Here is an 18,368-nt window from a genome sequence, read left to right as displayed (position 1 = left end):
ACAAATAATCGAAGGCACACAGACGTTGGACGCAGCACCAGTGTGTTTATTATGGAACAGAGTTACACTGACAATGCTACAAAATCATAAAAAGCAAGTGTCACTTGATACGTATTTTACCGTAATAAAAAGAAGTGATTGGGCAAATCAAGTGTAAGTGAAAGAAACAGGCAAATAATCATCCCAGCCTTGCTGTTAAATTTATTGTGAAATTCTATTTCATTTTATTAATTATGTGAATTGATACTGCAATGCTGTATGAATTTTTTTCATAGTTTATGCTAAATTTTATTGTGAAAAGCATAATTCTTTTTATTTATTTACGTAGTATTAGGTTCCAGAACTTGCCACGGAAATGCAAAAACTGCAGAAATGCAAAAGTCCCCTTTAAAAATGCTTATACTAACTGGATTATACGTACCTGCCAAATACCCAATACCCCATAAACTAAAATGCTTTTAACTGTCTTTTTTAACATTTCACTGCTTAATTTTATAGTTTCACTGCTTAATTTTATAGTTCAAACAAAAATTTACCTTAAATTATCATGCTAAAATTTAATATCATTTCAAACAAAATTACACCCCAAACCATCACCCCAAAATCCTTTTAGATTAGTACTACCCTTTTACAACTGTAACTCTTATGTATATATGCCACCTAAAAATGCTTATAACAGTGGTTTAGTCATTTTAAAATATTAATATTAATGTAAACAGTGAAATATCTATAAAATGTTTAATAAATCTGTCTTTCAGAACCTTTGACAACTAATCAAGTTACTCCTGTATAATGTATACATAAGCTGTTTTCTCTCAGCATTAAATTATTAATCCTTTTAAAATTATCACTAATTCGCTTTTTTTGTATAACAACACTGTTTATTCACTAATCACTGTATTTCTATATTGTGCATGTAACTAAATACTAATTTTTATGATAAAAATGATTTACAGTATGTTTATAATGTAGTTATGTAACTATTAAGCTCACTCCAGGTTGGGCAACCGACTGACCATAATAGGTGTACGACACACACACACACACTTACAGCAATATCATTTCAAATATACATCTTACATTAACCTTAGACAGAGAGAGAAACCTGGAATGAGCTTAATAAATGCATAATTACACATTATAAGTATGCTGTAAATCATTTTTATTGCAGCGTCGGTCTCCTTTGCCGGAGCCAGAGGAGGGAGAGAACCAGGAGTTTCTGTCTTCTTTCTCCAAGGTTGTTGATCTAATTCGTGAGTTCAATAATCTTGGGTCTAGAACACAGATTCAGTCTGCTATGACCCCTATGGGTATAGAGGCCTTACTAGGCCCAAGGAAAGATACTAGGGCTTTGTTTGAGCTTCCCTTGTGGGGCATGCACAGTCTATCTTGCAATGTGTTAATGCTTTGGTTTCAGACTGAGATGGCTCTCTACGCTCCAATAGGTCCTTGAAGTTTCTTTCTCCTCCTCTCGTGAGGCATAGGAAGTATTATTCCACTAATGTGATTCAGCTGATGCCCTGTCACCTTAATTTGGACGTGATTCATCTTAAAACTGGTTTGACCCTGGATCAGGTTAGGTCTAAAGGTCCGTCATTTTCATCACAAGAGGCCTTGGCTATGGAGGCTACTGCTTCTTCCATCTTCCAGACTGTCTCCTGGCTGGATCTGTGGTCCACTGCAGTAGTCAAAATAGCTTCGGATCAAGAAGAGCGAGGTTTAGTCAGTTCTTCCTCCTTTGTCAGGCTATTGCAGTCTGGTGCTAAGGCCATTTCATATCAAGGCCACCTTAGCGCAACTTTGTGGGCCAACCTTCTCCTAGCCAGGAGGGACGTGGCCTTGTCGAAGGTGGCGGGGTCAACAGATCAGGAGTTCTTGTCAGCTCTCTGTAACAGTTATCTCCTTGAGTTGCAGCTTCTTTTCCCAAGGACTCATTTGGTAGATGCGATCAACTGGCAGCAAGTGGATACCAAGAATAGGTTAGTGCATCAGGTGGTATCAAAATCGGAGGCTCATTTTCATCCTCCTCCTCCCCCTCCTCAACAGCAGACAAGACAGTCTTCTGTCAATCATCCAGGCATTCGAGTTCTGTGAGAGTTCCTCAGTCTTCTTCTCCATCAAGTCAAGACATCAACAGTGTTCCTTTTAAACTTGCCCCTTCAAAGCTGGGAGGGGGTCTAGAGGAAGGGGCTGAGGGGGTCATTGGTAGAGTGGGAGCCTCTCCCTCTCCATTGCCACGGATAGGGGGATGCCTGGTAGGCTATTGGGCCAAATGGCAGTTGCTTGGAGCAGAAAAATGGGTAGTAGATGTTCTTCAGGTGGTATACAGCAATCTGTCAATTAACCAAATCAAACTGGATAAAGTACACTGATTTTGGTGTAATATTACTTTACCTTAAAAGATGATGGTTGAACCTTGTTGAAGCCTTGATGTGGTTGTGTTGACTCCAGATATTTTAGTCTGAGTCAGAATCACTGAATTTTATAGATAAGTAATGGAGTAAACAGCAGTATTTCAAACTCATGGGATGTGGAATTGGTACACTGAGGCAACTGCATGCCTTTTAAGCAGAAATCTTAGAATTTCCCATCACATGGTCACACATTGAAACAAAATCATGGTGTGATCACTATGAAGAAATTCCAACAAGGAAACTGTTTTTATGCATTCAGCTAACAATACGTAATTGTCTACTCTTTAGTACACACGCATACTATATACAAGTGCAATTATGATTCTTTTAACCTCACGTGTTAGAATTTCGAGCAGATTATCAACAACAAAATGACACATAGAAGCATGGCTAGTCACTTGAAACAAAATTCTTAGGAAATGTTTTTTATACATTTGGTTAAAAATGATTTGCAGCAGAGATTACCTATTCTGAAATGAAAGTGCAATACTACATACATATATTCATGTAAATGACAAATTTTTTTAATTTGTATTTTTCTTCACTAACAAATCTGTCTTAACTTTAGGGTAAATCTTCTAGCACCAGCTGGAATCCGGTAAAAAATCAATAAAATTGAATATGCAAGAGACTAGTGGCATCTGTCCTTAGTCACGAGATAAATGGAACCACACAACATACCCAGCTGCAACTCGTGACATCACTAGTTACTCTTCTAACCCAGGTTAAACTATCAGAGAGGTGGTTAGAGGTGGGCATTAAATGTTAAGACCTTAGGTTTGTTAGTTAGGAAAAATACAAACTGATTTATTAAATTTGCCATTTGTTCATATATGAAATAAACCTTTGGTCTTAACATTAGGATAGATTTACTCTTGGTAGGAGATAAGTAATTAAACATACTTGATCCTTTACCTCAATAAGAGAATTCTAAGGAATACGAAAATTATTTCTGAACCTTAGATATATGTACACCTTATGTTCAGCTTCTGGGTTTCAATACAATGTCACAGTTCATTGAATATTCAGAAGATAAGAAGCTATCTATTCCAATAACAAACCAATGTAGCCACTTGTGTAGGTTTGTTATCATTCCCTCTCTCTCCTTACCAAAGATAGAATGTATTACTACTGAAAGGAATCTTAACATTGATTATTATTACTGTAACAGTAAGGCTACTACTCTCACCTGTATCACATCAGTTCCAGCTTATGACAGAACACTCTTCTTACCACCAGCAGGTAAAGAAGGAGATAGAAAGAAGAAAAGAAAAAAGACCCATAATCTCATTCACTCCACTTTCATACCATCATCTTAAACAAGATACAAACTAACCCGCCAGGGGCACTGGATGAGCTACACAACTTGTTGAACAGCCACCACCAAACCCCAAGGAAAAAGTGTTCAAGGACCTACCAGCAATGTCCTTCAAGTAGAAGGAAGTGAAAGTGGTTTGGTGCAGCCATGAACCAGCATTCAAAATTAAATGCCAATGAGGAGCTTAGTCATGAGCTTTTGCATGTGTGACGTCGTCTGCAATTACCGATGTAGTTGAATAGGCATCCATGATTGTTTTTCGTAGCCAAAACAAGATTGTATTCTTAGACACTTCCTTCTTGACCAAGCCTGTGCTAACAAAGTCTGCAACAACCCGGTCTGAGATGTTGAGTCCTTTTTAGATAACCACACAGTCCTGACAGGACATAACATTTCTTCAGGGTCATTGTCAACAAAGTCTCCCAAAGAAGGTATAGAAAAGGAGTCAAATCTATCATGATGAATTGAAGGGTTTTGAGTCTTCACAATGAACTCTGGAATAAATTCAAAAGCTAAAGACTTGCAACCTCTGGTGTATTTTACTTCATAAGACAGACTATACAGTTCACCTACCCTTTTTGACGATGCAAAAGCTAGCAAGAAGACAGCCTTGAGGGTCAAGTTTCCATCTGTAACTTGTCGCAACAGTTCATAAGGTGTTTTAGTAAGACCAGTCAAAACCAAGGTCAAGTCCCAACTAGGTGGTTTGAGTTCTCAAGGGGAACAGGACTGCTCAAAACTCTTAATCAACATAAATATTTTCCATAATGTAGATGTGTATCTATGTCTTTCATCCGCAGAACTACAGCTAGAGTGGCCCTATAGTAGTTTGTCCAGAAGACTCCATCCTCTTGAAACTATCAGGTCCTCTAGACAAGCCCTTCCCAACCTTCGGTCGATGCATCCAAGAACAAGAAGATCCAGAGAGGGCACATGGAGAAGCACTCCTACCATCAAATTTTTGTCATTCAACCACTACAATAGGTCGTTCCTCACTTCTGTATACAGGGGGACTTACATGTGAGGATGATCTGTTGCTGGAGACCACAACTCCTTCAGTCTCCATTGTAATGACCACAGATGTAAACGTCAGTGAGACACCAATTCCTTTTGAAAAGACAGTAGGCCCAGAACTACTTACCATTGCTTTGCTAGGTGTGCTTGACTGGACAGAAAGGAATTCACTACAGCTTGAACGTGTCTATTCTTTGTTCAGATGGAAAAAATCTAACCTGAACTGTGTCTATAACCATACCCAGATACAAAATCGTATGATTGGTGGCTAAATTTGACTTATCCAAATTTATTACAGTACCAAGGCAGGGACAAAATTGAAGTGTTCGATCTCTAAACTGAAGTAACTTCTCTTGGGATCTTATCAGTCTGATTGCCTGAGCAGGAGCCCACATTGACACCAATGTAAACACTCTTGTGAACACTTAAGAAGACGTTGTCTGACCAAACCACAGCACCTTGAACTGAAACACCTGTTTGGTGAGACTGAATAATGGAATGGTATCTGGAAGTACGCATCCTTCCAGTCTATGGTCAGCATGAAGTCTCCTTCTCTCACTGCTGCCAATACTGTCCTCGCAGTCTTCCATGTTGAACTTTGTCTTCCTGACAAAAAGGCTCAATGTTGACAGATCTATTACCATCCTTCAATAGCTATTGGCCTTCGGTACCAAGAAGATCTGTCTGCAGAACCCCACTGAAGGAAACATTACTTGCTCCACAGCTCCCTTCCTCATTTTCTTCACTTTGCCTTGCAAAATGAGATTTTTCTGAGATCCAGGATTGTAAGAAAGGTGTGACAGTGGGCAACCTGAAAGAGGTCAACAGAGGGCAACCTGAAAGAGGTGGAGTGAAGTTGAATGAAAGTAGATAACTTAGCCATAGGACATCCATTACCCATGGCACCAACCCAAAACTCTGCCACATAGCCCAATGGCTTACCAGCCATTCCCAAACTGATGACACTAAGTGGGGAGATGCATCCACTCTATCGTTTTGTACCCATCCCTCTGCATCTATTTCCCCTTCCTCTTGTATTTTGGCTCTGAAAGAGCAGTTGTTGAGATGGTTTCTTCACTGAAGGAGCCGATTGAGTAGGTTTAGGAGCAGAGTAGATCTCACTATCCTCTTTTGAGGAGTCTGTTGAGTCTGCCTTCCAACATTAAGCTGACTGCCAATAAACTTACTGACAGTCTGTTGTACTAGCCTATCATTAGTAACTGATTGTCGTCTATCAATGGACACTTCTAATCTATCCTTGGCAGTCCAAAATATCACTATTCCAAATAGCTAACAAAGAGTCCACATCTACAGAACGGCTTATCCTGGCTAGAGCTGTATCTCTTCTCATTAAAAGACTGTTACCCAATGCACTGGCACTCAGATTAGTCAAATATGAGATAGCCTTAGAACCAGATTGAAGCACTCTGATAAAAGCTGCCTCATCTGCTGAACTCCATGTCGAATGAGTAGAGGTTATTTTAGCTACAGCTGTCGACTATAAATCTAGCAAAGATGCCAACTGGAAGATTGAGGAGGCAGTCAACTCTAATGCAGCAGCTTCTTGACATGTAAGAGGACATTCCATCCTAACGTGATCCAATGTTATTCCTGGTCTCAACTGAACAATGTCTGGGTTAATCTGTCTACCCAAGAGAGGAATAGCTGGAGTCGTGTAATATCTACTTTGTCGAGGTAATATCTTTCTTTGATCCTAAAAGTGTTTCAATGCCAGTCAAAGTTTGTTGAAGGAGTTTCAGTCCTCTTTGAAAGATTATTAAACTGATGTATCAGATCTATAACCTCTGCATAAGAGGAAAGAAACTATTGATCATCCAAGTCTTCCCCTTCATTAAATCTGTCACCAGAGAGGAAGGCACACAATTATCACCAATACCTGCTCTCGAGGCCGAAGCACTATCACACGACGATCGTCCATCTTCTCTTGGCCTGACATCCCAGAGACAACCACCGTCGAATCCTCTCCATGCTCCTCAATCTTGAATACATTTCTTTGGATGGCTACCTTGTTGTGTAATAAAAAAAAAATGGCCACGTTTCAGTGGTGATACTCTTAAGTCTGTTTTGAGAACCTTGATCATCTCGTTCCTGAAAAGTTGGTCATGCATCCATTTTTTTCTTGTTTTTGTTGTTTTTTCATAAGGCTCTAAGCCTTATGCACGTGTGACTGAATTCTCTGCATGGAAGTCTTGAAATTTCTAGTTCCATTAAGTTGTCTACATTTAGATTGAATTCGTTGTCACAGGATGTAAGTTAATAGAATTCATCTCAGTAAGTCACACTAAAAGGATGTATGAACTATTCTTTAATAGAATGCCCTAGGCTTCCACGTAGATACAGGCAGTCCCGGGCTTACGACAGGGGTTCCGTTCTTGAGAAGCGTCGTAAGCCAAAAATCATCGTAAGTTGGAATATTGTCAAAATTCCAAAGAAAACCTTACCTATAATGCTTTGGCTGTATTAAAAATTATGTAAACTGCATCTTTAATGCATTTTTCATAAAAAAAAAAAACTTAAAATATTATTTTGCATTTTTGGAGTCATTTCTTCCGCTAGATTGGCATCGTAAGCATCATAACCCTGGAACATGCGCGTAAACCTGGAAATAATTTCTGAAGGATATAATTGAAAAGCGCTGTAACCTTGGAAAGTCATAAGCCGAACCCATCGTAAGCCGGGGACTGCCTGTCTACACATGTGCTAGTACCCTGAGGGCTGTCAGTGCTTCAAGATAAGACTAAGTACTAGAAACATAGCTTCATATACATTCACCTCTCAGCCATGTAAGTGGCCAGAATTATACAAGTGAGAAGGCATACTATTCAACCTCACCCTCTATCCTCGTCTAAGTAGTACAGTCAAATCATAATCAAAGCCGTGTTATCATCTATGAATCAATCCAGATACAGTCGACCCCTGACTAGAATAGTCACAGTTCATGCTTTGCAGCTTCACCCACTTTCAGATTTTATGTGCAACATATCTCCAAATTATTCACAGAAAATTTGCCTATTCATGGATTTTTTCATCAAGCAATATTCACTAATTACTGTATTTTCATGTTATTTTCGAGACCAAATTTATTTTTATGATAAAATTACTTCATAATTTTCAAATATTAATATCAATTAAACACAGCAAACTATCATTATGATGTATTTTTTCAACGCATATTTAAATATTTCTTAACTCAGAGAGAGAGGAGACTGGAGAAAGAAACAGGTTTGTAAGTTTGGCCCTGGTAATAAACTGGTTTTCTCCTCTCCTTAAAGAAGGGACCTCATTACAGTGAACCCTTGTACGAGGTATCTCCTTACTACCCCGTTTTACCGTCTACCACTATGCCGTTCAAAAATGGTATTGAAGTTATATTAAAGTGATACTGAAATTATATTAAAATTATATTGCATACTGTAAAGTGTTAGGATGATAGTTTTAGGTATACTTGGTGTCTGAACTATTAAAATAGGCTGTTATAAGCATTTTTAGACGGGGTGTCAAGTATTTGCTGATTTTAGTTATTCGAGGGTGGTTGTGGTTCCTATCCCCCCGAATACTGGGGGTCAACTGTAATGCAATAGGAAAAAAATGAAAATTAGAGGATTATCAGAGGTTCAGGCTTAGTCCAGATGATGTCATATTTGGTTTTGGTTGGATTTTATGACCAGATGCCTTTCCTGACACCTACCCGAAGCCCTTCTTGATGCTTACCCTCCTCATTTATCCGGGCTAGGGACCGCAACCAAGTTGGACTGGCTTGTCCCTCCCAGTGGCTGGATTAGAGAGACAAAAATGGAAAGGATCAAGAATGAAAGAATAACAGGAACTACTAAAGTCATAGAACTATCAATGAAGGCTTAGGAAAGAAGACTGCAGTGGTATGGTCATGTGATGAGAAGGGATGAGACATACATAGGGATAAGAGTGATGCAGATGAAGGTGCCCAGTGGGAGAGCGAGAAGAAGACCGAAGCAAAGGTGGATGGATGTAATTACGTACAGAAGATCTGCAAGACAAACAATTGTCAAGAGGACAATGTGTTTGACCAAGTCAGGTGGAGGAAAGCTGTCAGAAACATCAACCCCTCATAGAAGTGGGTAAAGATGCAAAGAAAGAAGAAGTAGCCTTAGTCCACATGTTCTGAATTGATCTTCGCAGTAAGATAGTACAGGTTCGCAATTCCTTTTACAAAACCCTTGGGAGCATCTGTATTTTGGCTTTTGGATTTTTAAATATCCCAGAACTGAAGCATGCTCCATAAATACGCAAGCACAGATTACTTTCAACAAAAACATGTTATAAAACTCTAAAGTAAAGCATAAAAAAGAATAGTAATTTGCATATATACTTGTGTATCTTGCAATCCTTAAAATTTTGTCCCAAAACATGATTTTATCTTATATATCATGTATAGTGCAAGATACATTTTTAGTAGATTAAATCAGGATATGATTAATGTGCAAGTTTCTTTTTCAGTAGATTACACTACACTAGGCTTACTTTGCCTGTCTCAGACTCTGTAAATTCCACTGATAATACATATCATATCTAAGTTAGCTTTTAACTAATTAATATGCTTAGAGGCAAAAGTTCAGTATGGTAAATGCTCAACATATACTACAGTCAACCAGGCTCATCAAACTTGTGGCTTATCAAATTTTCAATGGCAATTTCCAAAAACAAAAATAAAACATCTGGTTATTCATCCTCCATGCAATGGAGAAGAAAGTATACCACAAAATTAAAAGTCGTAGCTGTGGATGAAGAAGCAAATAATGTGCAAAAGCAACATCAGAAACTGGCAAAATCACACATTTACTTCATTTAATTTACTGCATCATAATAAAGTAAGTTGCATTTTTTAAACAAAGCTTTGATAATTTAAATTATGTTTCATTTAGCAACTACTCGCAGTTTGATGTAAGTAAAATGCAATCAGCTGATGATCTCAAGAATATAAACATTACCAAAATGCAATAGGCACATGATTGCTCTTTTCATATTTCATAATACAATAACACTATGACAATAACACAAGTACTACTATAATTGATACAAACTAAAAGAACAGTTTTATTAAAATTATCATTAGTATTCGCATTGCAACTTTATTATTTGACTTTTAGAAGTAGATCTCTTGTCTAATGTAAAAACCTAACTGGACCCATTAGTTCTCTCCCTATCTCTCACACACACACACACAGGTTCAAAATTACGTTTCAAACAGTCACAAGATATGAGAGTATATATGGTAAACATATATTTTCACATTAAATGGGGCAACAAATGGCATTACAGTTCATTCATCTTAATACCTTACGATGACACTCTACCCTCCAAAAGCAAAGTTTTGGTTTTTAGAGTTTTTTGGTTTTTAAAACTTTGGCTAAAGGGCTGTAAATCTGTATCTACAAGGAAGATAACTTAACCACTCTCAATGCCCCCCAGCAACTCAACAGAGTATTTGTGCAAGTACCCAAGGATGCCAAATAACCAGACTTTACTATATAATATATATACATCAGAAGAAGCTGCATGCTTGTAAAAGTATGGAAATGTTCTTTCTATTAATTTCTACATTTACAGACGATATCAAACTTTATAACTTACATTCCATAAGCAGAACCCAACTGATTTTCAGGTATGACCAAGGACACCATTGGCCACAGGGAGCTAGCCAATAAAGAATATGCCAAGCCCAAAATACTCTGCAAAGAGATGAATAAATGAGTCATCCATAAAACAATAAGTTTTTCAGCATGTGCAGCTCAAGCATTTTTGTGGAGAATTACATCTGTCATTTAAAATATGTTTATGTGTATCTCCAAATATCAACAATAATTAGTACTGATTCAATTAAATATGTATACCTACACTAAATACACAAAAATTAAAACAAGTATTGCAGTTTTATGAGAAAGTATTACCTACAGTCAGTATTGTATTCTAGTACATCACCAGCTATTTACAAAAAAATGTAGAACTAACACCTTACAGGAATACTACTCATATAAAGACATTCCCTCTAACCATCGAAAAGCAATGTCAAAATAGAAGTAATACTTACCATTAATCTAATCCAGTGCTGTATTTTTACCTTAAAACAAATTTCAAATTTTCCTTGATAACATCTTTTCTTACCCACTTGAAATTAACCATTAACTGTACTACTTTCTTTCAAATATCAATAGTGCAAATTTCTGTATCAGTGGTCTAATTAATAAAAATTGTAAAATAATTAAGAAATATGACACTAACATTACTGCATTAACCAATGTACTACTATACATACATATAGTTATAAAGATATTTTTCTACTTGCTTCAATACCAACAATCAGTAAATGATCTACAGTAGTACCTCCCACTTCGAACTTAATCTGTTCCAGAAGGCTGTTCAAATTAAATATGTTCGAAATATGAAACAAATATCCCTGTAAGAAATCATGTGAATCAGGATAATTTGTTCCAGCCAACCCAAAAAGTCCCCCTTTTCACATTTTTACTATTATTAAAGTGTTCACAAAAGTTAAATTAAGAATGTAAATAATAAAACAGTACGTTATAAGTTGTAAAACTTTCAAAAATTTTGTTTTCGTGTACAATTTATGAACTGTTTGGTGAAAATGGTGCATTGCTGGCTGGGAGATGGAGGGAGGAGAGATGGGAACCCTTTGAGGAAAGCAAAATGGTTGCAGTAGGCAAAGGTGGATTGTTTGTTTGTATGGTGTTTTTACATTACATGGAACCAGTGGTTATTCAGCAACTGGACCAATGACTTTACGTGACTTCCGAACCATGTGAAGAGTGAACTTGTATCACCAGAAATACACATCTCTCACCACTCAATGGAATGCCCGAGAATCGAACTCATGGCCACCGAGGTGGCACGCCAACACCACACAGACCACGCCACTGAGGCGCTCAGGCAAAGGTTGATAACAAAATCAATTTTATTCACATTTTACAATGATAACCAAAGGAATCAATAGTGTGTATCTGATTGTGTCAGAGAGAGAGAGAGAGAGAGAGAGAGAGAGAGAGAGAGAGAGAGAGAGAGAGAGAGAGAGAGAGAGAAATCAGAATGCATGACTGTTGATGTTTACACCTGGATCTTATGTGCATGAGAGAGATTAGTTATGCCACAGTATATCAACTTAATCTTGGCAAACAGCAGAATTTAAAATAAACATGAGGATTTTGCAAACAAATAAGTAAAGAATTCAAGAAAATGAAAGAGAGATTAGATAACTTTGAACAAGGAAGTCATCATTCTGTTAAATTTATTGTTTAATAGCATTTAATTTTTTTATGTGAATTGGTACTGCTTTTATGTACATATAGTAAAGATTTTACTGTCTCTTCTTCCTCAACAATATCATGACAATGGTAACTTGAAATCATTCATTCATTATTCCTTAAAAATATAAATGCTCCCTCCCTCTATCTCAAGTTAGCTGTGCATCACTGCAATGACGAATGATTTTGTAAATCGTTTATGCTAAATTTTACAGTGAAAAGCTTTGTTCTTTCATTTACTATTTTGCTAAATGTGGTTAAATTATACCATCTCATTTGGTGCACTGAACACTGGCTCAATTAGGACTTTTTTTATGGTTCCTGTATTGCATTTGTTTGTTTTCATATTTCATCTTTGTTAAATTTATTGTGAAATTTTCTTTTTTTATTTGAATTGTTATTGATTTAACATACATACAGTAATATTTTGACTTTTTTCCTTCTCTCCTCAACATATCAACCTTTCCTCGTTCAGTCCCAAGTCAACTGCATGTGACGTCACCACAATGACTTACAATTTAGTACATCTTTTCTGCTATATTTTATATTGAAATGCTTCATTCTTTCATTTATTTTGTTGACTATGGATGTCATTAAAAGGGCCAATTTTTAATCAATTTGCATTTTTCATAGGTTACAAACCTGAGATCTTAACAATAGGATAATCTAACACTAGCTTGAAAGTGGTTAAAAATCACAATTTTTGAAAGTAAATTGTATTTTTCCTAACTATACAAAACCTGAAGTCCCTTACAATAGGGTATAGTTGCGGCAGCTGGATACAGTCATAAAATCTTTAACAAGGTGGTTAGGCAGTAACCGCCTGTTAAGCGGGGAGACCCGCCTGCCCAAACATAAACATTCCAATTTACTTGCGGCCCATGTTTCAGATTGAGGGGTGGCATGAGGTGGGCAATTAGTGTAAAGGAATTCGGGTTTGTAGAGTTAGGAAAAATAAAATTTACTTTCAAAAATTGTGATTTGTTCCTACATGATATACAAACCCTCAGTCCTTTACAATAGGAAGACTCACTGTTTGCAGGGAAGAATCTGAATGAATCTCTAGAACTGACTGGAGTTCAGCACACCTGGGCTATTCGTCCTGGTCGTAAGAGCGAGGAGTGCCCTGCCTCTGACACATTGATCAGAGTCTAAGAACTGCAGGATCAAAAGTCAGACCTCTGGGCCTTTTTGAAATAAGTGAGGAGTCATAATTCATATGAAAAGCAGAGAAGAATATATACAGAGTCAGAGGCATTAAGGCAAAGAACGAGACGTTCATGCCCTTTTGCCCACATCTCCTTCCTCTCCTTGCTGGAGGAAGGAGCAGGATGATTCTGACAAGAAAAATAGAAAGGAAACTCAATGTGAAAGCTTACTGCATCAACCACCCGACAAGCCAGTGTAAGTTCAAGTCCTATTCTCAACCCGAGGGAAGGGAAGTAGAAGGACGGAGAGGGGGAAGGAGGAGAGACCAGTCACTCTCGCATCCTTCTTACCTCTAGATCTGCACACCATAGGCAAGAGATGCAACTTGTCCTCTTGAAGGAGCTGGGTAAGCAAACACAACTTGTTGAATATCCACCTCAAGTTCAAGAAAAGGGAGTTCTAAGGACCTGTGGGCAATTTACCCAAAGGAAGAAAGATATAATGTGGTCCTCATTGGGCTGGATCTATCTTTCAGGCTAACATATTCTTCAGAGTGTGATGAAAAGGACCTAGCTACTGGCGCTGTGTGCTCACGGGAAGAGTGCACAAGTGACATAGCTATCTGCAGAGGCAAGGATCACGATCTCGTAGGATTTGAAGGCAGCCATGTCCATGGACACTTCTCCATTGGTGAGCCTGTAGTGGAGAAAGGAAAACTGACATCCGATGATGGGTGTCGAGTCCCTGCAGGTTCAGCAACCCATCAACAGGACAAAGTAATTATTGATCTGGATCAATAAAAAAACAACGTCCAAGGCATACAAAATCACGAAGGAATCGACCTGTTCCAATAGGTACCGAATGATTCAATACCGGAGACAGAGTTGCAACCCAATAATCTGCCTTTGACAGATGGTGCTGAAGACAATCCATGCAACCCGTCTATCCTCTTTGCCAATGCCAGAGAGAGACGGGATGCACTCCTGAAAAACTAAAAACTTTGTCTAATGACTCGTAACGGCTCGCATGTCCCAAACAAAATTCAAAAGCCGTCTAGGGACCTTAAGTCCCTGAGATGGCAAGAGAGAGAAAAAGTTTTTCATCAATAGCAGAATCTCAACCAAGGAAAAACAATACTACTTATGTGAAAGACTAGAGAGAGTGTGCACCTTGTCTTTTGCAGTCAATTCAGAAAGAAGGTAACTTTCACAATTCTGACAGAGAAGTCCCATCAATGACACCAACCAAATAGGACAGTTCTAATTCCTGAAATTTACAGAGGGCTGAAAGAGAATTTCAGCTACAATGGTCCCCCAATATTCGCAGGGGAGGCGTACCAGCCTGCCCCCTCCCGAATCTTTAGAATCCGTGAATAGTTGGAACCCCTATTAAAACGTTGAAAGCGGCCTATTTTGGTAGGTAAAAGTCAAGAAATACCCACTAAAATCCTAGACAAAGCCGCGTCCCTCCTAACCAGAAGAAGATTAGCCCATAAATTGGCACTGAGGTGAGCCAAATAAGAAAACGCCTTGCCCCCGGATTGCAAAAGACTGATCGAGGCCGCACTCACCAACCCATCAGGGGACCTCTCAGAAGCTATCTTGGCAATCACCACAGACCAGAGGTCCAGCCAAGAAACCGTCTGCAACATGGAGGCCGCCGTAGATGCCAAAGCTAAGGCGTCTTGCGAAGATAAGGACGGAGCCACTGACCTCACCTGTTCCAAAGTCAAACCTGGCTTCAGGCGAATGACCTCTGGGTTAAGGTGGCGTGACGACAAAAATGCAGAGCTTGTAGCATAGTACTTCCTATGTCTTGTGAGAGGTGGGGGTAGGAGTTTGGTAGAGCCCCTAGAGTGAAGTGAACCGTTGCAGTCAGAAACAGAGGTGTTAACCTTCTGCAAGACCGACTGAACGGCAGCTGGAGAGACGATTTGGGGTCCTGAGCAGCTCCCACCAAGGCTTCCAAACAAGAAGGAGTGTAGGACGACCGATCCTGAGTCCTACTTTCTAAATTGTTGAACCCACAAATGAGATCAACAACCTCCGAAAAGGAAGACAGAAACTCCTGCGTGTCCCCTTCTTCCTGCTCTGGCACTGGCGACCGACGATGAGAAGGATGTGTAGCCTCCTCTAACGCGTTCTCTTCACCAAAATTCGCAGAAGGCAGGCAAAGACTGAAATCTCTACTAGCCTATCTGGGCTGGGTCCAAGCGTCAGCCTCAGAGACGGACCAACTGAAACATTAGGCACATCACTTACCTCAACAGGTGACTCCAGACAGCCATGAACAGACACGGGCGTGGCGGCCGTACGTACGTGAGGTGGGGGGGAAACTTGAGCACTCGAGATTGACGGAGAATCTCTTATAGTGGAAGACTTGGAAGCAAGCAAACACTCCGGCTGCACCACCTCCGTGCTCACTTCCTTCGACCTCTTGACAGGCGCCTTCAGGTCTTTACAGCAACAATTAGGCCTGGGAGAAGAAGGGGCACTACCATCACATGCACGGACGGGGGAGGTTGCCACACGCTCGCAATGTGCAAGGACGGGGTGGGGGGGGGTGGGGTGGTTGCACGTACGAGGTTCGGCGGCGAAGCAACCCCTGCAGAACACACATCACTAACACTGCCCGAAACCACAGCACTCTCGGGAACACGTCCGTGCTGTTCCTCCCTCGGCGGCGAAGGAAGGGCAAGATCCATAGCCTTCCAATGCCTAACTCGCCCACGAGGCATAGAGGGGGAAGAGGAAGAGGGAGACAGCACTCTTCTCGGAAGGCGGGGACGAAGCAACGCGTTTCCTAACAGTCCTCCCAACCGATAAGGCAGCCAACTTCACGTCTAAAACAGAGTCCAGCCTCTGAAGCACGGCCTGGCATATGCTCAGACTGATGTGCCAGAGAAGGCTCCGAAGACAAGGAAGGGAGATGCTTCAAACTGGGCGGCAGAGATGATGTCATATCTAAGAGAGGCGGCTCGGAGGCGACTGGAAGATACGTCATCGATGAGAGTGACATCACAAGCGGCGGTGACGTCACGACCTTTGAGCGAGGGGGGAAAGAGATGCCACTGGCGGAGGAATACTCCCGTGGAGACGAGGCCTGGAGGGGGGGATGGCCTGGCTGGACTGGGGAGGGGGGGTGCGAGCCTCCTCAAAATGTGCTAGCAACCCCCCTAAGGACAGGGTACCCCCTAGCCCAAGCGTCTTCCAAATCGCCGCTATTTTGGACGCCTCCAACTCTGGAAAAGAAGAGAATGATGAAAAAACCTCACCCTTCTCGGGAACCGAAAAAACTCCCGAAGAAGAGGGGGGCTACGATTACAATAATACCCTGGCGACTCCCGATACTTCCATCGACGAATCAATGGAAGAAAAGGAAGGAGAAGCAGGGGCAACGCTACTATGGGGGTTGACTACTGTGGAAGACGAAACATCGGGAATAGGACTAAAGCCCTCCCAAGAAGGAAGAGTGGAGACTCTCCGACGTTCCCTCTTACCATAAAACTTCCTCCACTGCTCCAAAGGCCATGCTCGGCATTCCGTACAAGGATTCGTAATCATACAAAAATTGGAACGGCGCCTACTGCAAGTGATGTGAGGGTTCGTCGCTGACGAAGCCAAGAAACGAGTACACGGAAATCCAGGAATTCTGGGGCACCAACGCTGATGCCGAGAAGGAGCAGAAGCAGCCATAATATTAGGCAAAAACACACACAAACACACATAAGGAACGAAACGGGCAAAAACCGGGAAAAGGCCAAGAGAGGAAAAAACCCACTCTCGTCCCAAGGCGGTAAAGAAAAGACTGGCGTAGATGTTCGGCATTTGACCACTCTTCACCCGATCTACACATGCGTTGCCAGATACCACAAGATTCCTTGCTTTCATCTACTTTTTTACCGGATCCAGCTAGGCGCTAGAAATTATCCTATTGTTAAGACCGAGGGTTTGTTCGCGTATGAACAACTGGTCATCTTGGGAGAAGAAGGCCGAGATGCACGTCCATGGATCCAAAACGCCTCACGTCCTCAACCATCATCGTGACCCACATGTTTGTTATGAGAAATCCCAGAAGGTGCAAGAGACATCTGAGTGGAAGGCAACTTTGAACTCTTGATTAGGATTCTATCATCCTTACGGTGAACTCCAGTAGGCTGTGGAGATGGAGAACCAAGTCAAACTGGAACATGTACATGCACGTGCAATGAAGAGAGATATCTGTAGAGAAGACGGCGAAACATTCCTCTCATTCTCGGAAGAAGAAACAACAAAGTCCTGAATCCTTTGTCTGAGTCTTGTACGAGTAGGAGGAGATGGAGATGGAGTGGGGGAAGGCTTTCTCCTACTTCAATGCTTCTTGCTAGGAGAAGGGTAAGGCACTTTCCTGAGATGCCTTTTTGTAGGGGGACTACATCTCAGCATCTCTAGATAGAGAATGACAATACCAGGAACTCTTCAGGGAAGGAGACTTAGAAAGTCTAGTCATCTTGGGAGAAGAAGGCTGAGATGCATGACCATGGACCCAAAACGCCTCACGTCCTCGACCATCATCGTCACCCACACGTTCGTTATGAGAAATCTCAGAAGGTACAGGAGACATCTGAGAGGAAGGCAATTTTTAACTCTTGATCAGGACTCTATCATCCTTACAGTGAACTCTAGTAGGCTGTGGAGATGGAGAACCAAGTCAAACTGGAACATGTACATGTACGTGCAATGGAGACATATCTGCATAGAGAAGACAGTGAAACACTCCTCTCATTCTCAGAAGAAGAAACACCATAGTCCTGAATCCTCCAACATCTGAGTATTGTACGAGTAGGAGATGGAGATGGAGTGGGGGAAGGCTCTCTCCTACTTAGATGCTTCATGCTAGGAGAAGGGGAAGGCACTCTCCTAAGATGTCTTTTTGTAGGGGGACTGCATGTCTCTCATGAAGAACGGGCTCCAGTTTACTAAACATTACCTGAAAGAACATCTTTTTTAAGGGATGCAGAGCAGACGACAGAGACATGGATGGTAATGATGTCACGGCCTGAGATGAAGGGAAAACCAACACAGCAGTCAACGTCACAGGCTGAGTGGAACCTGGGAGTTACATCTCAACATTTGGCATTGCATAACGAGCCAATGGCCTCACTGGTAGGGAGAT

At 40.6% G+C, this 18,368-nt stretch overlaps 1 protein-coding gene and 1 pseudogene across 4 annotated transcripts in view; both read right to left on the bottom strand.

Moving 5' to 3' along the window:
* Positions 1-8,487, bottom strand: part of LOC135221582 (basic proline-rich protein-like) — an 11,504-nt pseudogene extending 3,017 nt beyond the window's left edge.
* The window catches only part of LOC135220929 (major facilitator superfamily domain-containing protein 1-like), a 178,478-nt gene that overhangs the window by 34,662 nt on the left and 125,448 nt on the right, over positions 1-18,368 (bottom strand). For all 4 annotated transcript variants that reach the window (XM_064258585.1, XM_064258589.1, XM_064258587.1 and 1 more), the window contains exon 9: positions 10,378-10,475. In XM_064258585.1, coding sequence (XP_064114655.1) covers positions 10,378-10,475 — 98 coding nt within the window. The remainder of the gene's footprint in view (positions 1-10,377; positions 10,476-18,368) is intronic.

Source organism: Macrobrachium nipponense, chromosome 2 (assembly GCF_015104395.2).
Source record: "Macrobrachium nipponense isolate FS-2020 chromosome 2, ASM1510439v2, whole genome shotgun sequence".
NCBI classification, from domain to species: Eukaryota; Metazoa; Arthropoda; class Malacostraca; order Decapoda; family Palaemonidae; genus Macrobrachium; species Macrobrachium nipponense.
This window is presented reverse-complemented; position numbering and strand designations above follow the sequence as displayed.